We start from the raw sequence: 24686 nt of genomic DNA on the forward strand, positions 1-24686 counted from the left end.
TCAGGCTCCATCACTTTTCAGCCACCAAGATTAAAATGGATTAAAATCAGAATCCTATGCATTCTTTAAAATCAGCATAAATGCAGCTCTTTTATGAAGCAGTCCCTATTTCCCTCCCCCAAAGCGGGAGTTTCTCTGTGCCTTTTTTGAGCCCCAAAGCAGTTTTGCTGTTCCTGTGTCATCGGCCCTTTACATATGGCTTGTGCTGTGGATATCTGTATTTATGGTGAATCTTAGCAGCTGCCCTGCACCTCTCTAACCCCCAGTGCCTCACATGGGCCTGGCAATCAGAGACTGCTGGATAGAACAAGATAGCGGGCTAGGAGTTGTTAGAATCGACCCAAATTTTGCATGTTTTCTTTTGCAGCCCTTTTGGCCCATGGGCACAGGCTGTGCCCGCGGCTTCCTGGCGGCCTTTGACACAGCATGGATGGTGAAGAGCTGGGACCAGGGGGCTCCTCCTCTGGAGCTGCTGGCTGAAAGGTGAGAATGGGCAGCTGGGCTCCTGGCTGAGGCAGGAAAGGGAGCACAGCTGGCTGTTTGGTGGCACCTGGATAAAACCTCTGTCACCTATCATTGGCCTTCCCATACATGGCTTGATTTGATCGTTGGGGTCCCCAAGGAAACTTTCTCCATTATGATCTACCTCCTTCAATGACTTTCTCTGGGGGCCAGGACCTTGGGCCCCAGAGAAATTTTCATCCAGTGTGGCCCTGAAGTTGGAGTTCCCAGCACTGCTCAGTTGCCCTGGGGCCCGAAGAAGTTCAGGGGAAGCTTCCATTGAAGTGCTGAGTGCCCTGCCATGTTGGGGGCTGGGTTCTCTGATCCCCCAGGCCTCTTCTGCTGCTGAGATCCTGAGCTTCCTCCCAGACCCCTGCTGTTGGCCACGTGGCTGTAACAGCTGGTGGACTGGGAGCGGTCAGGACTGGTGGGTGGGGATGGCTTTTGCTGGTCCTGGGTGTGGAGGCCTGTGGTCAGGGGGACAGGTCACAGGAGGCCGAGTGGCTGAGTGGCGGTTATAATAAAACCACAGGCCACTGTGCTGCCAGCTCTGCCTGGGGAGGTGGCCAACATCCCCACCTCCCAGACTCCTTCCTGCCTCCTCACTGCCCCTTTGAACCCCCTGCACTTTGCAGGTCTCAAGAACCACAAGGGTCAGGCATTGCAGGGAAGGGTTATACAAACACATCTAAAGAGCCCTTGAGAGCAGGAGAAGGGGAGTGGGGGTGGGAACAAAGGCCTCAGGTTTCAAGAGTAATCCCTGACCCCATGCTCTGCCTCCCTCCAGAGAAAGCCTTTACCGCCTGTTACCTCAAACAACCCCAGAGAACATCAACAAGAACTTTGATCTGTACACGTTGGACCCTGGGACACGGTACCCAAACCTCAACTCCCACTGTGTCCGACCCCATCAGGTAAGTCCTTCCCTGAGAACTTGACTGGGTCACCTGGCACTGAGAGGTGAAAAGGAGAGGTCAACTGAAATGTTGGCACATCCCTGGGACCAAGGCCACCAATGCCTCTTGGCCCAAAGGTGGGACAAGTTCCTTTCTCTATGAGAGTCACAAGAGTAACATAGAGTCACAGGAGAGAATTGGAACACAAGTAAGAGTATGTCTACATTTGTACATATATTTACATATGTTTATTTGTCACTAGGTGTGTGTATTGCTAAGCATACGTCTCCAGATAATCTACTTGGCCAAATATTGAGTCCTTTCCATCACCATCCTAGAGTCTACTTTTTTCTCCCTTTGACTCAGAGCCATACAACCTCTTCAGTCAATAATAGCACAAAGAATGGTATGAATTTTAAAAATTAGCCAGTGACATATATTTACACTTGAGTGCTTCTGCATCTGGGTGAATAATTGAGATCCATTGTTCTGTGTCTCAGGTGGCCTGGGTTCCCTTGCTGAGGGTCCAATGGTAGAGGAAAAGGGCAGAGAGTAGGTCAGGTTCAGAGGCGCTGAGACTAGAATTTTGGGGAAAACTGGTGGGCAGCTGCGTGGTCTCTCTTGCTTGTAGGTGAAGCATTTGTACATCACTAAGGAGCTGCACCACTGCCCTCTCAAGAGGCTGGGTTCAGTGAGGAGATCTGTCGGCCTCTCCAGGAAGGGTAAGCTATCTTCCTGGGACCCACTGGGAGGCGCTTTGTGGGGAGGAGGCCTACCAGGTGGCCATGGGGGCACAGATGACCTAGGTGACCTTGGCCAGGCTCCTTGTCTCTGTACTTCAGTTCCCTCTTCTGTAAAACCAGGACAATGACACCCCTACGGTATAATCACCGTCAGGGAGTTAATATGTGTGGAGCGCTTGACACATTAAAGTGAACTGCAGAATTGCTTCACTGGGACTGACTTTTCTTTTCCTTTCATTTCCAGTGTGGGGTTCTGTCTCCCCAGCTGGATACCAGGCTCCATGTGCTCCACTCTTCCTGATCCCCCAGGGCCTGGCACAGTGCTGGGCACAGGCCAGTGCTCAGTAGTGGAGGGCAGGGATGATTAAGTGAATAACTCTCTGGTATCCCTCAGGTTTTGCTCAGGTCACCATCCTGCTTAAAGACCTCTCTGGCCTCTGTCACCTGCCCAGATCTTGCGTCCTCCCTGCCTTTGGGCCAACTCAACCTTACCAGCCACCCCTCCTTTCCCCCCACACCCCACATGCCCCACTGCTGCCGCCCCTGTAGTCAGCCATTCTACACAAACACGGCTGGTTTCCCTAGGGCCTTTGCCGGCACAGGCCTTTCAGTCTTCCTGCAGTGCCTTCTTCTAGCTGATGAATTCCTAGACACTTTTCCAGAAGCAGCTCAAAAGCACCTCCTTTGTGACTCTCTTTGGCGAGTTCCGCAGCCCTGGCGACTCAGGACAAACCCGCTCACATGCTCCCTCAGCCACCTGCTTCTCCATCATTGCACCAACGTGTCATTGTCACCTGCACCTGTGTCTGTCTTCCCCGCTGGATGGCATGTTGGCAGAGTCCATGTCATCCTCATCTCTGTGTTCCAGAGGGGTCTTAGGGACTCTGCTGCCGGAGAGCATGTCCCAGCATCCTGCCCTCCCTCCATGCTCTCGGCAGGGCCCCTTGCCTTGGTGCTGTTCCTCCTGGTCCCCAGCCGTGGTGGCAGTCAGAGGGGGGCCCCAGGGGACCCTGATGTTTCCCCCAGGGCACCTCACAGCCTGTCTTCCCTTACTGCAGAGTCAGACATTCGGCCCAGCAAGCTCTTAACCTGGTGCCAGCAGCAGACCGAGGGCTACCAGCACGTCAACGTCACCGACCTGACCACATCCTGGCGGAGTGGCCTGGCCCTGTGTGCCATCATCCACCGATTCCGGCCCGAGCTGATGTGAGTCCAGGGCCTCGCTGGACCTGCCAAGCTCCTCACAGCCCACAGGGACCCTGGAGTCAGGGGAAACCAGGGCTGTTCTGCTAGATGCAGAATCTTCAGAACTGGGTTCAAAATTTCCCTTTGCATATTTTCTATTTGAGTTTTTTCTTGTTTTTTTTCTTTTGCACAGATTTATCTGCCCACAACTCGTTTGATCTGTGTTCCTAATATGTGAGGAGCGGAGGTGACTCAGACTCAGTGGTTACACTTGTTCCCCGCCCTTCCAACACCATACTTGGGAAATTTGAGCATTCCCACCATGGAGCTCTACCCTTAGACAAGAATTATGGGCAAAACCTAATTCTGGGGGAAAATGGGAAGGTTTACAGCCCAATTAATTAGAGTTGAGACCCAGATTAACTAGCCATGTACATCGGGCAAGCCACTTGTCTTCTCTGAGTTTGTGTCTTCACCTATAAGCTGGGAATACTGTCAGGTTCATTAGGACGATTGAATCATGTCTGTGGAAATACCTCGTGATGTTGAAAGCACAATGCATCTACTGATGTATTTAAATCAATGTGTGCAGTGTAACCTCACACCCACGAGCAAATGCATCCAAGGGGTTGGAAGGAAATCTACCAAAGGGTTATCAATTGGTATCTTTACAGAGTGAGGTTGCCTTGAAAAGGGGGGTGGGACTCTCACGTATCACTTTACATGTTATAAATATCTTGATTCTTTTTGACAAGAAGCCCATGTTAGTTTTGTAATGAAAAGAAACAGAATTTAAGGGAACTATTTAAAGGTAAAGTAGCTCATACATTTTCCAAAGTGGTGTAAATCATTTTCTGACTGTTTTCAGCCCTGGCGGCAATGACATTATTGTGGCCCAGATCTGACTTGGTCCCACCCTGAGTGAGAAGGACGGTGTTAGCTTCTTGTGACTGAGCCTCCTGCAGAGTGGGGGCGGTCATTTGGGACACAGGCTGGGTCATTGCTCCTTCACCACTGCGCCCCCCATCACCACCACCTCTGCTTCCTCTCCCTGAATTTTACCTTGTTTTGATTCACTAGCAACTTTGACTCTTTGAATGAAGATGACGCTGTGGAGAACAACCAGCTGGCGTTTGACGTGGCTGAGCGTGAGTTTGGCATCCCCCCAGTGACCACGGGCAAGGAGATGGCGTCTGCCCAGGAGCCCGACAAGCTCAGCATGGTCATGTACCTCTCCAAGTTCTACGAGCTCTTCCGGGGCACCCCCCTGAGGCCCGTGGGTAAGAACCTGCTTTTGGACCAGGCTTCACTCTGCCCTTGCACCATTTTGCCCTGTGCCCATCTCTGGCTGCTCTTCACACTGGTGTCTTCTGTTCTGGGCTGACCCATGCCTTCCCCCTGACTTTGAGGTCAAACAGGTGGATCCCACCCACCTAGCCCTGTGTATGTAAGTGGGTCTGTGTGCAGGTGCCACATGACATTGGGGGTCTGCCCCTGACGTTGGGAGGTCTCTGATAGAGCTGTGCCAGTTCCCTACCCAGGCCATTTACATCTTTAGTTGGGGGGAGAGAATTATTTTGGTGGGACCTTGTAGCAATGACACCCCTGATCCCTTGGGTAGTTGTGGCAGGATCCAAATCTCAGACATACTTTTACTTCCTAACAGACTCTTGGGGCAAAAACTATGGAGAAAATGCTGACTTGGGCGTGGCCAAATCATCTCTTCCTCATAACTATCTCAACCTCACATTTCCAAGGAAGAGGACTCCACGAGTAAGTCTAGGCTTGTTGTTTATTTAATTTCTTTTTGCACATGGATGGGGCAAGGGCGTTGGAGAATGTCCTGGTCTTGGTCTCTGTCTGCTGATAAATTACACAGATAAAACGCTCACAGAAGACATGAGTAAAACTCAGTTTTGTAAGGGAGTGTTTTTGAAAGTCCCCCGGGCACTTCGTAGCTGGGCTAGCTTCAATGACTTAGAAGCAGTTATAGAAAGGTCCTGGTGGATCAGCTCAGCCTCCTGGAGGGTGAGAAGGAGACAGTTTCTCACTTTGTTGAGCAGCTTATTTTGATCAGGAACACAGTAGCCATTGAGTAGCAGGGCTGTATGGTGATGCTACATTTACACATGCTGTTTTATTAATTTTTTTATTCGTTAAACAAATGTTTATTGGGCTATATTGTATGCTAACATTAGGGCTGAATTTTTTGTTTGTTTTTGAAGAGGGGAGAAAATATACAGAGATGAATAATATATGGTCCTTGCCTTTGAAGAGCTCAGAGCCTAATAAAGAGGTTCCCAAGCTTTCCTGACTTATGGCACCATTGGTGTCTCAGTAAACTTTTTCACAGTGCCCCTAGATCAAAAAAATACCTAGAAGTTCCATTTATTAAGTAGTTAAGTTCAAATAACTTAGTAGGGATATTTTGCAAGATATACAACAGACTTCACCATGTTTCCTTAGAAAATTGAAAATATCCTGCGGCTCCTCTGTTGAGTTTACTCTGGTACCACAGGGTGCCTTGGTACACAGTTTGGGAACTGTGGGCCTAATGAGAATTTTATTTGAGGGATGGCATCTCTGTGGAAGGGATAATACAAGTTGTCTTGCTTGTTGTGCTCATTGTACAGATTTTTAAAAGGAGGCCCAGAGCTGTTAGGTGGCAAGCACTGGCACAGGACTTGCCTTCCCTCCCCAGTCACATACAGCCCTCCCCTCACTCGGCGCAGGGCTGCAGGCCTCTGCATGTCTCAGTCTCTCTAAGTTGCTGACAGTGTCTTAACCCCCGGCCAGTCATGCCATGCCCTGCCTTCCCTCCACCCAGGGTGGGGCTGGGGCCATGTGGCCTCCCTCCTTTCTCTCAGCTGAGTGAGCAGTGGTCACTTTTTCCACTGAGGCCTGTGCTCCCTGGAATGTTGTAAGCAGTTATTGTGCTAACTGCAGGAGCAGCATAGGATACTTAATGCTCCACCACGCCCTGTCTGCAGGGAGGAATGGGCGAGCCAAGCTGGGGCTAGGGAGGAAGGTGTGCAGATCTGCCTGAGTTTTCAGCAGAGCGGCTGAAGGGCTGAGCTGCACCCAGCCTCTCAGTCCCGCTCTGCACCCCAAGATGCCCCATTCAGAGGCTCAGTGCGAGGGCTATGTCACCCACCGCATATCCCATGAGTGAAAGCTGTCCTCACCGCATGTCCCATGAGTGAGACCAGTCATGGGCTTGCTCCACCCCAGGCCAGTCGTGTTTCCTCTGAAGCCCAAGGACCCCACCGCTCTGGGCTGCCCCATCCAGGCAGCCATGCAGCCTTCTGGAAGCCCTCTGGCCAAGCATTCACCGCCTTTCTCTGTTCACCTGGTTTCTCCCACCACATAGCCCACAACCAGGAATAGCAGAGGGAGCTGGAGAAGACGGGTTAAACCTTTCACTCACCACACCTCTGTTTACAGAGTGACGGAATTGAAACAGCCTGGCCAGGAGGTGGGAATGGTCAAAAGTCAGCAGTTAGCAAGGCCAGCCAGGCCCTCAATGGCTACTGGTGCCTCGTTCCACTTTCCGCTGGCTCCACTAGGAAATGCAGGGGAACAGGTGTGAACTGTGCTCAGTCTCCTCGAGGGTATGCCCGTGGGCTGTCCATCTTGAGAGAAATGAAGAGCCACAGATCCAGTTCCTCCCACAGCCCCATCTAATGGCCCAAATCTGCCTTGCTCTTCGGATAGGTACAGAGATTATTAAGTCATTGCAGTATCTTATTTGTCCTCTCTTAAAGCCGACTGAATGCCTCTTCTGGGTGGGATCGTGAGTTAGTAAGACCAGTTGTTGAGTTTTCTTCTCGGAGCCAGGAGCAGAGCAGTGAGAGAGACAAGCAAGGACCCTGCCCAAGGGAGCCGACCTTCTGGAGGGGCTTCTAAAGCCCCTCTCACTCCCTTTCCCCAACTATTCTCCCAGAACCACCCACCCAGCAGCCAAAACTCCTCACTAGCTTTTTAGTACTTCTCAATTCAGATATTTGAAGAATGCTTAGGAGAGTCGAGGGGACCAGGTCCTGATGCTGTCTGGCTCAGCAAGCACAGGGCCCGCGAGCAGCCCCCCGCACCTGTGGTTTGCAGGCCGATCTCTCCTGTTCTCTGTACAACCACAGCCTGAGCTGCTGAGCTGACTTACAGAATGGCAATGCACGTTGAAGCCAGGCAGACACATACGTATTTAGGTCTACTGGAGTTTCACATGTTTATACCTCTCAAGCAGTTCCTTGGCTTGTCTATAAAATGATTATAATAACAAACATTGCATTGCTGTGAAAACACCATAAACAAATGTGTGCTACAGGTCTGAGCACATTCTTTGGCACGTGGAAGGGGCTCCATAAATGACAGGTCGTGCCCTTTGTAAGTACTGATTAAATAAAGATGTTTGTCTTCTGAAAAGAGGAGTGAAACTAGTTGGATTGAACACTTGGTTCGGTACTGCAACCATGTGTAGCACTTTACAGCATACGAAACAATTTCCTACATATCTTATTTGCCCCTCGCGTCACCTTCTGAGGAAAGCAGGGAATATATTCTCATTCTAGCTTTAGAGACGGGGAAACTTGGATATAGGGAGATTAAATTGCAATGTCATGTAGGTGGTGAATGTCAAAGTCAGAACAAGAATTCAGATTTTCTAATTTCTGCTAATTAGCATTAATCTAAGTGATGGTGTCTAACATGTATACAGTACCTTATATTGTAAGAAGTGTTTTACATATATGATTTTATTAATCCTGACAACATTTTATGAGCCAGAGAGTATAATAACTCATAGGTGAGGAAACTGAAGTCAGAGAAGTTAGGCGATTTTCCTAAGGTCACACAGCCAGGAAGTAATTAGTGTCAGAACTTGAACCCATAACTCCTTACTACTCTGCCACTGAAGAAGAATAGAACTCTCTTGCTAGGGTCACTGGCCGTCTTTCTAAATCTCATGGCGGCCACCCTACTCAACCAGGCCATTGCCTGCAATGGCCAGTCTCTCTTCCGGTGACCCAGATCTGAATTTCTCCAGGATTGGGTTATGCTAGCTAACTAAATATAAAGTTTGCTTTTGGCTAAAATCACATTAAGTCAGGCTGTATGGGAACATGGTTATTTTGTGCTAATCAAATGACCAGATTGGTAGATATATGTCTAAATTTTTTTTAAATGGAGATACCAATTGGTTTAATAAATGACTTTTGGTATGCAGAATCTTATAAATCATTGGAAAATCGTGATTAAGAAGTTCAGGTGAAAGGAATGGAAAAAAATTAATGGGAAAAGACAGGGAGTTATTGGTTTATTCTCACACTCTGCCGGACTGGGCACAATAAGCATTTTCTGTCTCCTTGCACCTCAATTCTTTGTAGAACAAAATAGAGCCCAAGATGATGGGGCGCTGAGGCAACTTTAGCTCCCCATAGAGAGAGACAGATAAGAAAAAAATAGACAAATTTCTAGGTTTGTGTTTTCTGCACCTTTTTGTTTTAACCCAGATCTTAATTGAGAATCAGTGCTCCCATGACAAACCCATAAGGAAGAGTAGAGACCGATTCAGTATGCTGGTTGCCAGCCCCTCCGCATAGACCACATTCTACTGTCCCATGGGTCAAGCTGAAGCAAAGGAGCTGTGGCTGCCCCATGCACTTCCTTTATCCCCCTGAAGGATTTAGGGTCTTCTTAGGTGCCGCTACTGGGTGCACTGCCCCCCAGGAATGCTTTCTGTGCGCTTGCGACTAACCCTGGGTTTGGATCTAGACAGGCTCTGGTCGTTGGAAAGGTCACACCTGGGGCTGTTGAATGCAAAAGAAAGAATAAGATGCGTTGCTCTTTGAGGGGAAAGTCAAGTCCTCATTTAAGGTGGCAACAGAAAAACAACAGAAAACCTGAAGATGATGCACCACGCGTTCCTGCTGGGCAGGACAGCTGTACTTTCACAGGCTCCAGTCCCAGGCCAGCGAGGCATTCACAGCCTGCGGAGCTCGCGGCTCAGACAGCCTGTGCCTCTAAGACCCAGCGTTGTTGCAATAAGGTCATCTGTTTCTCTTGGTGTTTGCCCAAGCATTGGAGTTGAAATAATTTCCATTCACAGAATAATGATTTATTGGGAGATGAGAAAAATGGAGGAGGGAAGGGAAGGCCCTTTGATCTGTTGGTTTTTGCTGCCTGGGCAAGGGAAGGGTCAAATTTTTAAGCAAATATCAATGACAAACTCTGGTTGATCTTATCTTTAAAAATATGAAAGGTTCTGGTAAATGCAGGGAGGGGTCGGGGGTTAGGGAGAGCAAGAACTGGGGAAGCAGGTGCTTTCTGTTGGAAGCCAGTGAGCACATAGCAGACTGTGCCAGGGACTCCATCCAGTGTTATTGTTATTGCTGTTACTATTATACAGTATATTATCATCTATTATAATAATATACAAAATTATTAGTATTGTTCCAAACAACTGGGAGGTAAAAGGACCCTCTTGTGATTGGGAAAGTGTGGGATGTGTGGGCTGATGGGGCTGCACACCCGGGTTGGAGGGGAGAGTGGTCAGCAGCCTGTGCTACTGCATCCAACATGGAACAAAGGCCAGGGTTTAATCTGGGCCTCCTGTGGAGGGCCTCTGAGCATGACGAGGCTCCCAGCAGGAGAGACACATAGTCCTGGGGTGATTCCATGTCCCCAGGGGGCTGACCATTTGGAGAAGGCCCAGCGGGAGACTGGTGGTAGAGAGGTCTAACCTCAGTATCAACAATGGACTTACGCCCCCTGCCAGCGTGGCTCAGTGGTTGGGCATTGACCTCTGATCCAGGAGATCATGGTTCGATTCCCGGTCAGGGCACATGCCCAGTTGCAGGCTCGATCCACGGTAGGGGGCGTGCAGGGGGCAGCCGATCAATGACTCTCTCATCACTGATGTTTCTAGCTCTCTCCCTTCCTCTCTCTGAAATCAATAAAGATATATTTAAAGAAACACACACAGAAGAATGGACTTACCCAGCAGTGTGCAGAAGAAGTACTAAATCCTGACCTCAAACCCAGCCCAGCCCATAGCATCAGCACAACCTCTTCAGTTTCACTCATTCCTGAGACTTGAGCCTGACAATGGGTGGCCTTTGGTGGTCCTTGCAGAGGTGATGAGATGGGCTGGGGCAATACGAGTTTCTCTGGATGTAAATGTCCAGATTCGGGCAACAGTAAGACTGTAAAAGGGTATTGGTAGAGCAACCATGCAATTTATTGTCTAAAACAGGGTGCTTTTGACAGTGAAAGGAGGCACTATAATTAATTACACCAGGGACAAAAAGCAATGAATCTAACTGTCCTGGGCAAACTGGGCTGTATACTCACTGCAGGGTTCACACAAAATCTGGTGCTTCTTTGAAGTTAAACGATATTGTGCGCTGGTAGCTGGGATGGTGAGTGGGCAGATGTAATTTGCCATCTACTCCCTGGCAGCTGCTCTGAGTCCCAAGGATCCTGCTTGTGCAGTGAGCCAGTGTGACCTCTTTGTTGGAGGTGGCCTCCATAAGGCAGCACCCTGAGGGGCTTCAGTAGGCCTGGCTGTCACTGCCTGAGCCCAGAGTCCTTTCACAATGGGACGATCCCTGCCATGTCCCAGGGAGTCTTTGCTTTGGGATGCTTCAGCACGATTTGAGGATACGATTCCCACCTCTTCACAGAAACTGGCTTCCCAAGTGGAATGAGGCTCCTTCCACTGCACCGGAACAGAGCTCAGTGTAGCCTTGGTCACGGTGCAGGTAGTTTATGTCCCTCTGTCTCTCGGGCAGGCAGGGCTGCGTGCCCAGTGCTGGCTCAGAGCTGTTAGTGGAACCTCGGTCCTTGACCAACCTGAGCTCACCATGCTCTCTTGGCCGTTGCAGGTGGACAACCAAACCGAAGAGAATAATGACATGAACAAACGGAGGCGGAAAGGCTTCGGCAGCCTGCGTGAGGTTCGTGTGCCGTGTCCGTTCCAACAAAGGCCCATTGCCTGACGGCCAGTAGCCGCAGGCCCTCCCGACTGTGGCAGCGGCCCTGGCCCTCCTTGCTTTCCTGTCTCAGGAAACATGCAGTTCCAAGCTTGACTTGATGGAAAAGCAGCCAGGTCCTGGTCCTTGCTCCAGTACTTACTAGCTGTGTGACCTTGAGAAACAAACTCCCAGGGTGGGGCTCATGTCTGTAAAATACACAGGATACATGTGAAATGTATGAAACTTCCAAGTATTTTTAAAGATTATATAGAAGATGTTATACATATATAATCGCTATTAATAATGAGTAGTGAAGAGGCACCAGCTGTCCCACTTTTCTCCCAGCCATTGTTTCTACCTTTTGTGTTTTCTGCACTGTCTTTAAGGCCAATGTCCCAGTACAAGTGCCACCTTCTGGTGACAGGAGAAAATTACAAGCTACTTTGTCAAAACCAGGCAAGAATCTCTCTCCTGCTACTGAAAAATTGATCAGCAGGAAAAGTATCAGTTCCACTACTCCAGACAGCTCTTTAAAGAGACCTGAGATATGCCCTTCATTTGAAAAGGCAGTTCTAGTCCCACAAATGCAAGCCCAGATGTGGTCTGTGAACTGTAGAATGCCGGCTCTAGCTAGCCCAACGGCCGATGTCATAATTATGACATAGACGCATGTGGGATAGTTTATATGGTACATTGATACCGAGTTATAAGCCTTAGGAAGGACTTCCATCTGATATGTTTGAAGAGGTTTTATTGCTGTATATTTTTATGACATTGTTGTTCATGTCTGTGACTTGCTTCATGTGGAAGCCTTGACCTGGGTCAGGACACTGGTTCTCACAGCTGAACTTTGTAACAAATAGAGCCACGAGGCCAGCCTTAGGGGAGAGGGGAGCTGCCTATTGCTCAACCCATTTTCTGGGATGTTCAAAGGGAAGCGCTGATAGAGAAAGCCTGGAGTTCAAGTCATGTCTTAAAATGTGCACGAACTCATTTTATCCAGTGAGTTCCAATCACCGTGTCCGAACCTTTTCTAAGACTTCTTTGGGTGATCCCTTCAAGAGCTGCTGCTCCCTGTCTCTTGGCTCTGGTGTGAGCCAGCAAATAGGGAGATAACTGAGAGGAGGGAGCAGAGGCTGACTGACAGGGCAGGAGAGACGTCCATTTCCCACTGTGGGTGTTGGCTCTCACCTGACGTGCCTAGGATTTGCTCTGGCCTCCACCTAAGAGGCTTCCCTTGCATGCACTTTGTCTCGGGCAGACACCTTCTCCTGCCTCTCATCCGGGGCTTATTTGAGGGGGCATTTGTGCTCTTTCTGTTGAAGGCAGCATAAGAGTGAAGTGTGGAAAGAAATCTGGTTGTACCCGCCCCTTCTGAGATGACTCTGGGCTGTTTTCTGGGACAGCTTTTTTGCTCCCAAGTCAGATTTAACCAAACAATAGTTCTTTCTCAATTCTCCCTACTCAAAATGTGGGCCAAGAACCAGACAACTGGTTAAAAATGCAGAGCCTCAAGGCCGACCCTGGACCAACTGAACCTCAGCCTGCTTTTGAAGGAGCCTCTGGTGATTCACGTCTGGGAAGTGCTGTCTGCATGGCCGACTCTGACCTTGTTCAAACAGTGACTACCCCAGTAAACTCACCCTCTTTGCACTCAGAGCTGTATTGCTATGCAGAGTTGCATTTCCCACTTTGAAGTGGGAGTGACTCTGGTTTGTGTTTGTCCAACACTTCAGGGTGGCTATGCATACAAGGTTTCCCATGGGGCTACGGATCTTTAAAAAACAACTGACTGTAGCTTGCTGCTTCCCATGAATCTCTTTGTTGTCTTGAGAACATCTATTTCTGGGAGGGAGACTCGTTGTTTCCTTGGGGAAGCAGGCTGCCCACCGGACATGACAGTGCCATTTACACCTCAAGTCCTTTGGGAGCAGATCCTATGGAAAGGGAGGACATTCAGAGAACACTGGTAATTTCCCAAGTTTTATTTTTAGCAAATGAGCTAAAGGAACCTTACATGGAACTCCATTTTATAAAACAGCATAATCAAATGATTACAGCAACATCTCACCAGGCATTAGTCACGCTGGTATCGTGTTCCCTGATATAAAGCAATGGAGCAGAGGAGCACTTCACCTCTGCGGCACCTTCTCCAAAATCCATAACCCTGGTCTAACCACGAGAAAACATCAGAGCAACCCAGATTAGGGGACTTTGTGCACAATAGCTGACCAGCCCCCTTCAAAACTGTCAAAGTCTAAAAGACAAAGAAAGGTGGAGAAACTATTACAGATGGAAGGAAACTAAGGAGAAATAATGACTTAATTCAATGTAGGATCCTGGATTGTATCCTGGAACCAAATAAGGACAAGTGTGGAAAACCTGGCTGATCAGGTTTTCCTGATCAAGTCTATAGCTAATAGTGTCATGTCAGTGTTAATTTATTAGTTATGATAACAGTATCATGATTACTCCAGATGTTAACATTACCTGCAGCTGAGTGAAGTATACAGTATACAGAAACCATCTGTGCTCTTTGTAACTTTTCTGCAAATCTAAAATTATTTCACAATTAAAAGTTGGTTTTAAAAGATAGCAGCAAAGGAGCAGGACAGGTTGAAGTTGGGAATGGGGTGCAGAGGAGGAAGGAGAAAGAAGCCCAAAGCCTGGGACTGACTGCCACCCCTCTTGTTTTCTTCATCCCCACTACTGTTCACCTCTTGGAAGCCACAGGATAGATTTTGAAATGATCCTGCTTACCACTTCATTATTATATTTGATTTTTTTTGTGTGTGTGACAACCATGTGAAATGGGATATGCTCCCACTTTACAGATGAGGAAACTTTAGGGAAGTTCATTGCCAAGGTCACTGGGCTGGGAAGTGAAAGAGTCAGGATTCAAACCCTAGCTCTCTGGCTCCCAAGCCTGGGTGTGCCCATCTTTGGGAAGACACATCCCTCCCATGAGCATTGTCTCCACTTGGGCATCGCCTGCTGCTTGTGTCTCACTTCCTGAGACCATGAAGGGTCTCCTTCAGGAAATTAGTTCCATGTCCTCAGCCCCCAGACCCCCTCCCTGGGTTCTGGGACCCAACAACCAATGCACTGATTTGCACTTTGCAGCGTTCAGCTTTTTCCAGCCAGAGTTTGGGCTCCAGTCAAGAGGACAGCAGCAGTAAAGAAGGTGGAAATCAGAACAAAGTCAAGTCCATGGCAAGTCAGCTGCTGGCCAAGTTTGAGGAGAACTCTCAGAAGCCTTCGCTCCAGAAGCAGGTGAGTCCCGTCACATGCTCACTGGACCTGCCTTCTTGGTGACCAGAACTGAGAAGCCAGCAGAAATGGTCAGGCTGGTGACAAATTTCAGGTCTGCCAGCCAGGCCTGGCTCAAGTGAGCCTTCTAGACCAGGAGTCAGCAGAATATTCTGAAAGGGGCCAGATAGCCAATGCTATAGGCTTTGGGGGGGCCATCTGATCTCTCTTGCAATTACTCAGCTCTGCTATTGTAGCAAGAAAACAGCCATAGACAATACTTAAACAAATGTACATGGCTGTGTTCCAATAAAACTTTATTTACAAAACAGCCAGCAGGTCCGATTTGGCCCAAGGACCATAGTTTGCCATGCCTGCTCTGCAGTAAAGAAGAAATCCTTCCCCTAATTTGGTTTCACTTTGCAACCATGACTTGGTTTGCAGCCACGTGAGATGGTGCAGCTGGAGGAAGCTTTAGAGGTGCTGGCTCCTGGGAGAGCACTAAGTCCATGGTGAGAAGACCCATCAAACAAGGGGAAACTGTCACCGGCCTTAGCTCCATGCGGGCTGCAGGAATGGGGACCAACCTCCCAAGTGTTGTGGTGCCCCCTCTCCGTTCCCTCGGGTCAGGTTGGCAGGGCTGTGCGTCTGACCAGGGTCAGGGTGAGGCTGAAGGTGGTCAGAGCTGTGGGCAGGCAGCAGGCTGAGTTGACTTCTCTTGGACTCTGGCTTGGGGTCTGTGATGCCGGGTTCAGTCTGCTCCCCTAAAGTCCTCTGGGGTGGCACTGTCACATCACCAAAACTTGGGACAAAGGGGTTGGTTTTTCTTTGGAGCACGGGTGTTCATGATAGAGTTTGGCTCGTCTCAGGAAGACAGACACCAGGTTAGTTAGGTCTTACAGGTGATCACAGATGTCCTCCTGGCCTTGACACGAGCCACGCCCCTTCCAGACAAACTGACCTTCCCCGAAAACCAGGCTTTAGCATAAGGGGGTCATTTTCCTGAAACTTGTCGTTCCGAATTCTTCTCTCAATAGCCCCTTCTGGAGGCTTGGTCCCTTGCAGCCCCCGAGTGTTGCTGAAGCTGTCTTCCATCAGGACTGCAGCACCCGCCTGTCCTCTAGTAGGCAGGAAGCTTTTCCGTTTGTAGGAGGACCCCGGGGCCAGCCACCCTGGCCTGACATGGGCTCTGGCAGGGCCTGTCCAGTGCCCCGGGTCTGAGCCAACAGCAAGGCCTCCCTGAATTCACACGTTGTCCCAAAGGAGGGGACTCCAGGACTTGCTGTCCGCCTGGGCAGAGAGCCAGGGTTCAGGTTTCCTGGCAGGGCACAGCCTGAGCTCTGCCCAGTGCTCCCACTCTCTCTCTACCTGAAAACTCTCGCTCCTGCCTCCCTTCCTCTGCTCCCTCCAAGTGTCTCACTCTGACTCAACCTTTTCCTTCACGCTTCCTGCGGCTGCTTTTTTGGACTCACCTTCCTCCTCCCAGGAACGCCGTGTCTCAGGGGTAGGTATGCCTGTCCTGCGCTCATCCTCTGACCCTCCTGTTAACTCTCGCTGTCTCAAGCCAGAAGAGGCCACAACCAGCCCATCACCTCCTCTGAAAAGGCAGGTAGGGCTCCTCCCAGTGGATGGGGTCTTGGTGAAGCCAGAGGGGACACTGATGCAGAGGGGTGGGCTCAGTCAGCCCTCTGCACACCCCAAATAGGGCTGATTGTAAGTTCTCTGGGAAGGCAGACACAACATGCGGTCCCCACCCTTATAGGTAAGAATAACCAAATATGCAGCATCTTGAAACATGCCATTGGTCCTTCAGCCAGCCAGAGGTATTGGCTGACCAGCTGCTGTGCTCTTGGTGCTCTGCTTTTTTGGTCTGTGGTCTGTTTTTTCTGGTATCCCTGGAACACAGCTTTAAGTGCAGACCACTTAAACAAACTGATTTATAAATTGATGAAAAAGTGACAGTGATAGTGGAATGGGCTTAGGTGGCCACTTGGCTGCACGCAGTAAGGGGGAAGGCTGGAATGTGGTGCAGGCCTCCCCTGGTGCCCGAGTAGACGAGGCCCTGCTTGGTGCTCCAGGCGGCAGCAGCGGACCGTGGCTTTTCCCAGCCAGCATCTCCGGGTTTGGAATTTGAACAGAATCACTGTTACTGACCACAGCATTCAGACTTGCTGGTCAGCATGATAAATTTTATGTTGCTTCTGGGCAGTAGAGGTTGAATGAGTTCAGTGTGGGTATGAAGCAAAGATTTTTGTCTGAGTGTACAAGAATTACCTAAAGAGCAATTTATTTTTTTTGATTAAAAAAAGAGGGGATATTAAAAACAAACAAACCTCTGGTGCCCACCCCAAGACCAATTAAATCAGAATCTCTGGAAGTCAGGCCCAGTCTTGGGTTGTTAGTTAAAGTGCCCTAGGTGATGGTCAGTGTGCATCTAGGGTTGAGAACCGGGGTTGTGCAGGTTTTGATTTGGTGAGTCCCGAGGGAGGCCCAACACTATGTTGCTAAGGAGGATATCAGATATATATAATGTTATCAACCAATGTTAACCCCAAAAATTTAATTTAAAAAGAAAATGGGGAAAAAAAATAAAAATAAAGAAAAGGAGAGATCAGGTGATTCTGATGCAGGTGGTGGAACATCAGTGCCAGCTTAGTTTGGAATCTTACTCAGGGTGGCACCTGTTGTGCCCTTAGTCCCTGGTCCTCATGGGGATCTTCATATTAGGGGAGCTATGACAGGGCCATAGTAGGGAAGGAAACTTGATTTCCCTTCTCTCCAGTTCCCCTCTGGGGTTGTGCCGGGGCATGTGCTCCGAGAGATAAACCAAGTGTCTGCTGGTGGAGAGTGCCCGAGCCGGCCCTGGAGAGCCAGAGCCAAGTCTGATCTGCAGCTGGGTGGGCCAGAAAACCGCACTGCCCTGCCTCCTGCCTGCCAGGAAGCACTGGCCCTGTCCGGGGTGCTGCGGCGGCTGCAGCTGGTGGAGGAGAAGATTCTCCAGGTGACAGCCTCGCCCTTTGCCCTGCCTCTGCCTGGGTCTGGGGTGCCTTCCATTCCCCCTACCTCCACCTGCCCTGGGTGGGCTCCTGCTCTTGCTGTTTGTGCCCTGTCCCCCATCCTGTGTGTAGTGAGACAAGGCTGTCTGACTGCCTTCCACATCCTACCATCCCTGTCTCTGTCACTGTCTTTTTCCTTTCTCCCTTCTCACCTTGACTGCAGAAGAGGGCTCAGAACTTGGCCAACAGGGAATTTCACAAAAAGAACATTAAGGAGAAGGCAGCCCACCTGGCCTCCATGTTTGGACACGGGAATTTCCCACAGGTAAACGGGGGGCTTTCAGAGCCCCTGGAACCCGGGCGTTGGACATCCAGTGAGGTGACTGTGAATCAGTCTCTGGAGTTCCATTTCCTCCTTCCTCCTGCTTTTGTAGCACGAGGCGCGATTCATTTTTTAAGCCACTGAAGAATTCAAGGTGCCATCTAAAAAAGATGCAAATGAGAGCATTCAAAATAAGTAGATAGATCAGGACAAAGGGAAAGCCAAGGCAGAGAAGTGAGCTCAGATCAAAGGCAAACGTTACTGAACAGAAACACAGGCTGTTTGATCCTACACAGCTTCTGAGTAGGCCCTGAGCTTCCTAAGGGCCAACGCAAAGAGGAAAAGCTGGTCAGTGCAAGAATTACGTCACAGAGCCTTTAAGGTGAAAGCAAACCAGTTGTTCGTGATGTTTGGGACATGATGGAGAAATCTCCCCACGGCCTCAGTCACGGAGACACCGAGGAGGAGAGGTCAGCCACAGGCTGGAACCTGCGCTCTGCTTTCCCAAAGGCAGCACGGAGCCCAGGAGAACAGCTTTGCCTTAGAATACAAAGCACAGCCCCCTCCAAGCCAGATGCTCATTTAGAAACTTGCTAAAGAGAAGACATGTGCTGGCAAAGAGATAAAAAAATTGATATGAGACCTCACATTGCGTGTATGCATAAGATGCTCTCTTGCAGCAAACTTAGTCTCTAGAACATTCCTCCATTGATGCTCTCACTCAGTCTCCTCCATACCTGTGTCCTCTGCTACTCAGCTCAGCCACTGACATGGGAAAGAGGCTTTTCATTTTTAGGTGCCAGGAGGCTGGCACAGTTGCCTGCAGCTGCAGAGGCCCCTGCCAGGGCCATCTGCCCCAAAGTAGCCCAGGACTCTCCTTTCCTAAGCTTGCACCTGCCACTTTATACCAAGCTCCTGAGTGAGGACTTTAGGACTTAGCGCTGGTGTCTTGGCTGACATAGGCAGGAGCAGAATGGGCCTGCTCCAGCTGTTATAGGGTGGCAAGGGAGTTGGAATAGTTGTAGCAGGAAATGCAACCAGGAGCCAGATAGTCCTGGTGGGCCCCAGAAACAAAGGCCTCTGCTTTGTCCTGAGATGCGGGCCTGCGTGTCTCTTCCCCTCTGCTGCGTCGGCATGGGGGTGCATCGAGGTGAGCATCCCTGTGCCTTGCCTGGGATAATCAGTTTCCTCTGTTTCTGTTCTATGCAGAATAAACTACTCTCTAAAGGCCTGTCTCCCACTCATCCTCCGTCTTCTCCCTCCTGCCTTCCATCTCCTGATCCAGCTGCCACTTCCTCTCCGTCGGCTGCTGACTCTGTTTCTCCTGCCAAAAAGGTAGTTGTCCTGAACGATTAGCTCCCCCACTCCCTGCATGCTCTGAGATGTCCTCTTGCTCCTCTCGACCTGCACAGGCAAACAGCTGGAGCTCGGCTTGGCTGAGACAAAGATCTGTAAGATACTTCCCAACAGTCCCAGGTTTGGTTTTTGGTTTTTGTTTTTGTGTTGGACCCAGCAACATAGCGGAACACAAAAACTCACTAACACTGCTCGTTCATCCAGCAGGCATTAATTGGGCACCCGCTCTATGCCAACCACTGGGCCAGGTGCTGGGGAAATAAAGAGGGTTCTCTTACTACAGTTTAGATGCTAAACAGCACATTAGAATAGAAATAAGTAACTTTTTACCATATGAAATTGCCGATACTTGACTGGTTTTGACCCAACAAAATGGCATTTTTACGTGGCAAACCTCATATAATACTATGCATCAATTCTATGAGAAGTATAAAAGGCAAGATTGTAGGAGCCCAGAGGGTAGAGGCCTGAAGGATTCAGAGGAGGAAACATGGGGGCTGAGTGTTGAAGGTTATACAGCAGGATTTGCTGGAGGAAAGCGTAGGGGGAGGGTATTTTTGGAAGGGCCCGGCATGTGCAAAGGAAGGCAGACAGGACCTGCATGGACGGAAGGTGAGAAGTCTGGTGTGACTTGAACTAGGGGATAAAAGGATTCATGGGGGTGCAGAGGATGAGTATGAAAGTGAGCCCACTCCTTTCGTGTTAAGGAATTTCATTGTATCTCTTACAAAGAGCCACTGAAGGCCCTTCTCCCTGTTCCAGAAGGATGGCTCAGCAGCAGTGCAGAGGTCGGCTGGGAGGGGGGGGGAGCTAACCCTGCTTAAGTGGGTAGTGAAATGCACCGTGGGCAACTGTTAAAGGTGGGCTCTGGGCGCTTTTCATGTTGCCCCTTGCCCTCCTATTACTAATATGCTGAGGACACTACCAGGCTGGGAGGGAGAGGGGCAGCCTTCGGAGAAGTTTGGCCGTGGAGTGGATGAGCCTAAAAGCAGACATGAAGCCCACTTTTTTAGCTGTTGCACATGGGAGTGGCTTTGGAGTCTCTTCCCTGCAGACTGTGCTCCTCTGAACACATCCAGCCTGCGTAGCTGCCACCTAGCTCGGTGGGCAGGGCTGAACGTCCCCATCAGAGCTGCTGCTCATTTGCTTCCAAGCCGTTAGGCTGATGCACAAACCAGCTCCCTGCCGTCACATCAGTGGGACGTTAGGAGTTGCCTCCTTGTGTGTAGCTGGGGGTTCTACCTCCTTTCATCCCCACCACTGTGGGAAGAAGGGTGCAGGTAGGGTCTCCAAGAAAGGAACAAGGAATCTTATCAGCCCCACCTCTTCCACGGTCCCCAACGTGGTAAAACACATCCCTGGCAGGGCAGCAGGAGGTGACATGGAGAAACACAAACACGCTCTGTCTTCAAGTCCGTTTAAAGTAGCCAAGGCTGAGATGCCCGCACCTTGTCCCAGGTCAGCCTTGGGTCAGTTGTTTGACCTTAAGTCTCCTGACATGCCTGGGCCTCCACTTTCTCATCAACAAGAGAGTGATTCCTGGCTCACATGAGAGTGAGCTATATGGGTGGACACTGGCATTTTTTGTCATCACCCTCACGAAAAGGCTTCAGAGTAGCCTTTTTGCCCTTCCCTGGGGAGTACTTCCTTCTGTGGAAAAAGGCCATCATCACCCTCGACAGGATGATAAAGGCAAGAGCACTTGGGCACAGACAGGCAGTGGCTCATGGTCCTGGCTGGGCGGCCAGCCCGCCCCTTGCTTGTCTCTGGCCCAGCCCCTCTATGGCTGGTCCTGGTCAAGGCCCTCTCTGGTCCCTGCTTTTCTTTTTACCTCAGGACAGCCTGGCTGGGTCACTGCCCTGTCAGGGCTGAGGGCGGAGCCACCTCACTCCCCAACTTTCCCTGACATGGGTGCCAGTAGGTATTCATTCTCTAGGTGGTGGCCTGCCCAGGTGCATGTGGGGCCTCCGAGGTGTGACAGACACTTGTCAGTAGGCATATCTCCTGTCACATCATCATCACACATCACCACAGGAGGCCCAGGCTGCTGCTTCTCCAGTGGGCTCTTCAAACAGCTTCAAACCAATGGCACTCAGGAAATCAGTGAGTCAACATTCATTCATTTGACAAATATTTGAGTGACAGCTTTGGTGTCAGGCGTTTCAGGCTCTTGGGATGCGCATCAATGAACAGGAGTTATGTCCCTGCCCTGATGGGACTTGCCTCCTACTAGGGGGAAATAACCAACAATAATATGATGTAGAAGTAAAGTATGTAATATGTCAGAAGATAAGATGTTACTTCCTATGGAAAAATTAGCAGATAGCAGGGACTTGGCGTATAAGGGAAGGGTAGCAATTGTAATGGCGTAACAGGAGATTCTTCCTGGGAAAGAACAAACTGAGCAGGAACCACAGAACAGAAAACAAAGATACAGGAAGAAGGCTAGTGCCCAGGGCTCCTGACTCCAGCCCGGTATTCTCTCCTCTGTACGGTGGAGGCCTCCTCAGAGGGAGCAGCCCAGAGGCTGTGTCCATGCAGAGCTCACACAGGGAGGGCTGCAGATGGGGTGGACTTTGGGATGGCCAACCCCAGGTTCCCTCTACAGCTTTGTTCCTTGTTTCTCCCAGGTACACTAGAACAATCACCCCTGTTTTTCTTATCCCATCTCCTAAGCTAACCTTGGCCATCAAGTGATGGTGTAATTGGGCTTTTTTAATGTACCTTCACAAAAGTGTGTCTGGGAATGATAGGGGAGCTCTTAGAAAGGGGCCCCAGGCAAGTCACTTACCCTCTCTGTGCTTTAGTTTCTCCATTTGTAAAAAGGACCAGGTTGGGCCTGACACCCATGGATCCCCCCAGATCTCACTGTGAAGCCATTGTAGGCACTTAGGGACAGAGTGGTGAGTTTCTTGGAGAGGATATTACCAGTTGCACTGGCAACCCTCATCCCCCTGACCACACCCCGCCATTGATTCAGCACTGGGTTGTGCACATGCAGAATCTGACAGTGACCATCTCCTTGGAGAAGAGAATCAGCTGCCCCTTAAAGTAGGTGACAACTCAGGGATAAACAACTTTCTTCAGTTGGTGGAGCTCAGGGAGCCTCCCTCCTGGAGAGAGCCTGGAGCCTTAATGCTTCTTCCAACAGATTATGGGCTGCCCTCATCACCCAGTGACCCAAGTTTGCCTCAACTCAGGGGAGCCAGAGGAAGGAAAATGTACTTGAAAACTGATCGTAAGCCCTTGGCCACCTCCTGGCAGGCAGCCTGTTTCTGCTCCTACCCTAGAGCCCCATGCAATTCTGAGGATCTGAGGATGATCACCTTCTCTTGAGAACAGACTTGACTGGACAGGCCATGAGGAGTGTATGTTACTCACGGGGACAAAAACCTGGGTCACTGACTCAGCCTTCAGACTACACTTGCCCACCCTCTCAGACTGATGGTCTGCCTTAGGTTTCTAAGTGATCCTGATGGGGTTTTTTTGTGTGTGTTTGTTAGTTTGGGCCTGAAAAGTTAGAGGATCTTGAAATCTTCTCCTTCAGGACCCAGATTCTTACCCCAGAGCCTTGTCTTCAAGACCTTAGACTATGGAATTATGTCCAGTCTTACGTCCTCAGCAGCACTGGACTCATCCATCCCATCAAACCAGCCCACCTGTGGTGGTATCAGCCCCCTCTCACCCATTAGCTAACTTCTTTATTTAAGAAGGGAAGCCACTGCCCATTGGCCTCTGCCCTGGCTACTGGCCATGTGCAAGGCTGCTGAGCTATGGTAAGAACAAGATGGCTGAGTGTTTGCACAGCTGAGCAAGGGGGATGGCCTCACTGGCCTAGAGGCTGGGGCTTAGGTCCTGCTGGGTCATAGAGCAATGCGTATTGCAAAAGGAGCTTTCTCTACCCTTGTGGGTGTTTGCTTTGAAACTGGATTTGCAGGGTTTACTCTAGAGATTTGCATGTTAAAGGGAAGCTGGGCAGTCTCAGGTGGCAATCTGCCTTTGTCTCATCTGATACAGGGTAGATCTCAAGCTTCCTCCAACCTCATTGTCCTCTCTGTCCCAGGGATACAGCTGGGCAGCTCTTTGGATGTGTCCTACATGCATTCCAGCCAGGGGATTTTACTGGGCAGAGTGCTGGTGTGTCTCAAGGAGGCAGAGTGCTAGAGGGAGAAGGTTATGGGCTTGGAGTCACACTTGGAGTCCTAGCACCAGTTCCTGCGCGACCTTGGACAAGCCAGTGGACCTCTCAGTGCCTTAGTTTCCTAACCTATAGAGTGGAGAGGAGAGCAGCTACTCCTAAGGGTGACTGGAATGATGCAATGACCTAGCCTGTGTCAAAAATGCCTGACATATGCAGTAAATGTGCTCTTTCCCAAGTGGAGGAGAATTCTAGAAGGAAGCTCATTTACCTAAAATGCATGCTGATTCCTCTCGTTCTAAATGCAAAGAAGTCACCTTCAGGCTTCCATTTCCATCCCAGCCACTTAGGAACAGTGAGGCGGCAGCTGAGTTAGAGACTCCCTGAACCTCAGCTGCCCTGGCTGTGAAGGGAGTTATAAGGCCCACCACACAGGCCATGAAGGTCAAATGCATATGATGAACAGCACGGTGCCTGGCACCAGGGCACAAAGGCGCAGATATGGGCTCCCACGGTGGGAGGGAGGAGAGGAGGTGTCACAGCCCCAATAGCCTGCCTGTGTCCAGATCTGAGCGTGTAAGATCCAGACTCCTTTGAACAAAGGGGTTTCGATCCTTGACCTCCCTTTCCCCTACCCTGGGCATATGGCTGAGGGCTCAGGTCCACCAGCCTGTTCTCTGATGTTTCTCAGGCAGGGACTCCTCAGTGAGGAGTGTTGTTGCCCAACAGGCCCAGGAGATGTTTTCTGGCCCTGCCTGTGGAAACCTCCCGCTCTGGTGACCCCCCAGCTCTGAGGCCCTGGGAACTTCACTCTCACCCCTGCCTGACCCTGGGCTTTATGAGGCTCACAGCAGGCAGGTGGCCACAGGTTGCCCAGCTCTGCAGAGGAGCACAGCCTGGACACCTGGTATTCTTGGCTGAGCTCCAGGCCCCAGGGAGGACATTACCATTGTTTAGACACAAAAGGGCCAGGAGCCTGCTTCCTCCTTCATTCAGAGCATCTGCTCTGTGCCAGGGGTGAAGAGGTGAATAAAACAGGGTCATGACATCGTGGAGTACAGACCAGAGGGGAGGTAGGCCGGCTCGGAACAGGGTGGGAAAGGCCCCAACGGCCAGGCAGAGACCGTCATATTCTGAGCGGGAGTAATAGGACTGCCTTAGGAATGTCTCTGTGGAGGTCCAGCGATCTTCTTTTGCAGCCTCTGGTGATGGTGCTTGCGACAACAGTTACGTCACCGTGCTAGAATCTGGGTTGAGAAAAGCCAGCAGGCTCATCCTTGGTGAGCCCCATTGTTCTTACTCGTGCAGGGGAGGAAACCCAAGCAACCAG

At 50.2% G+C, this 24686-nt stretch overlaps 1 protein-coding gene across 5 annotated transcripts in view; it reads left to right on the forward strand.

Moving 5' to 3' along the window:
* The window catches only part of MICAL2 (microtubule associated monooxygenase, calponin and LIM domain containing 2), a gene marked incomplete at its 3' end in the record, with an annotated part of 136153 nt that overhangs the window by 98978 nt on the left and 12489 nt on the right, over positions 1-24686 (forward strand). For all 5 annotated transcript variants that reach the window (XM_081154137.1, XM_081154140.1, XM_081154139.1 and 2 more), the window contains 12 exons: positions 368-483; positions 1289-1415; positions 2029-2119; positions 3199-3346; positions 4406-4605; positions 4992-5098; positions 11206-11277; positions 14419-14568; positions 16031-16153; positions 17327-17545; positions 17764-17865; positions 19072-19197. In XM_081154137.1, coding sequence (XP_081010263.1) covers positions 368-483; positions 1289-1415; positions 2029-2119; positions 3199-3346; positions 4406-4605; positions 4992-5098; positions 11206-11277; positions 14419-14568; positions 16031-16153; positions 17327-17545; positions 17764-17865; positions 19072-19197 — 1581 coding nt within the window. The remainder of the gene's footprint in view (positions 1-367; positions 484-1288; positions 1416-2028; positions 2120-3198; positions 3347-4405; positions 4606-4991; positions 5099-11205; positions 11278-14418; positions 14569-16030; positions 16154-17326; positions 17546-17763; positions 17866-19071; positions 19198-24686) is intronic.

Source organism: Miniopterus schreibersii (assembly GCF_964146895.1).
Source record: "Miniopterus schreibersii genome assembly, chromosome: 12".
Lineage (NCBI taxonomy): Eukaryota > Metazoa > Chordata > Mammalia > Chiroptera > Miniopteridae > Miniopterus > Miniopterus schreibersii.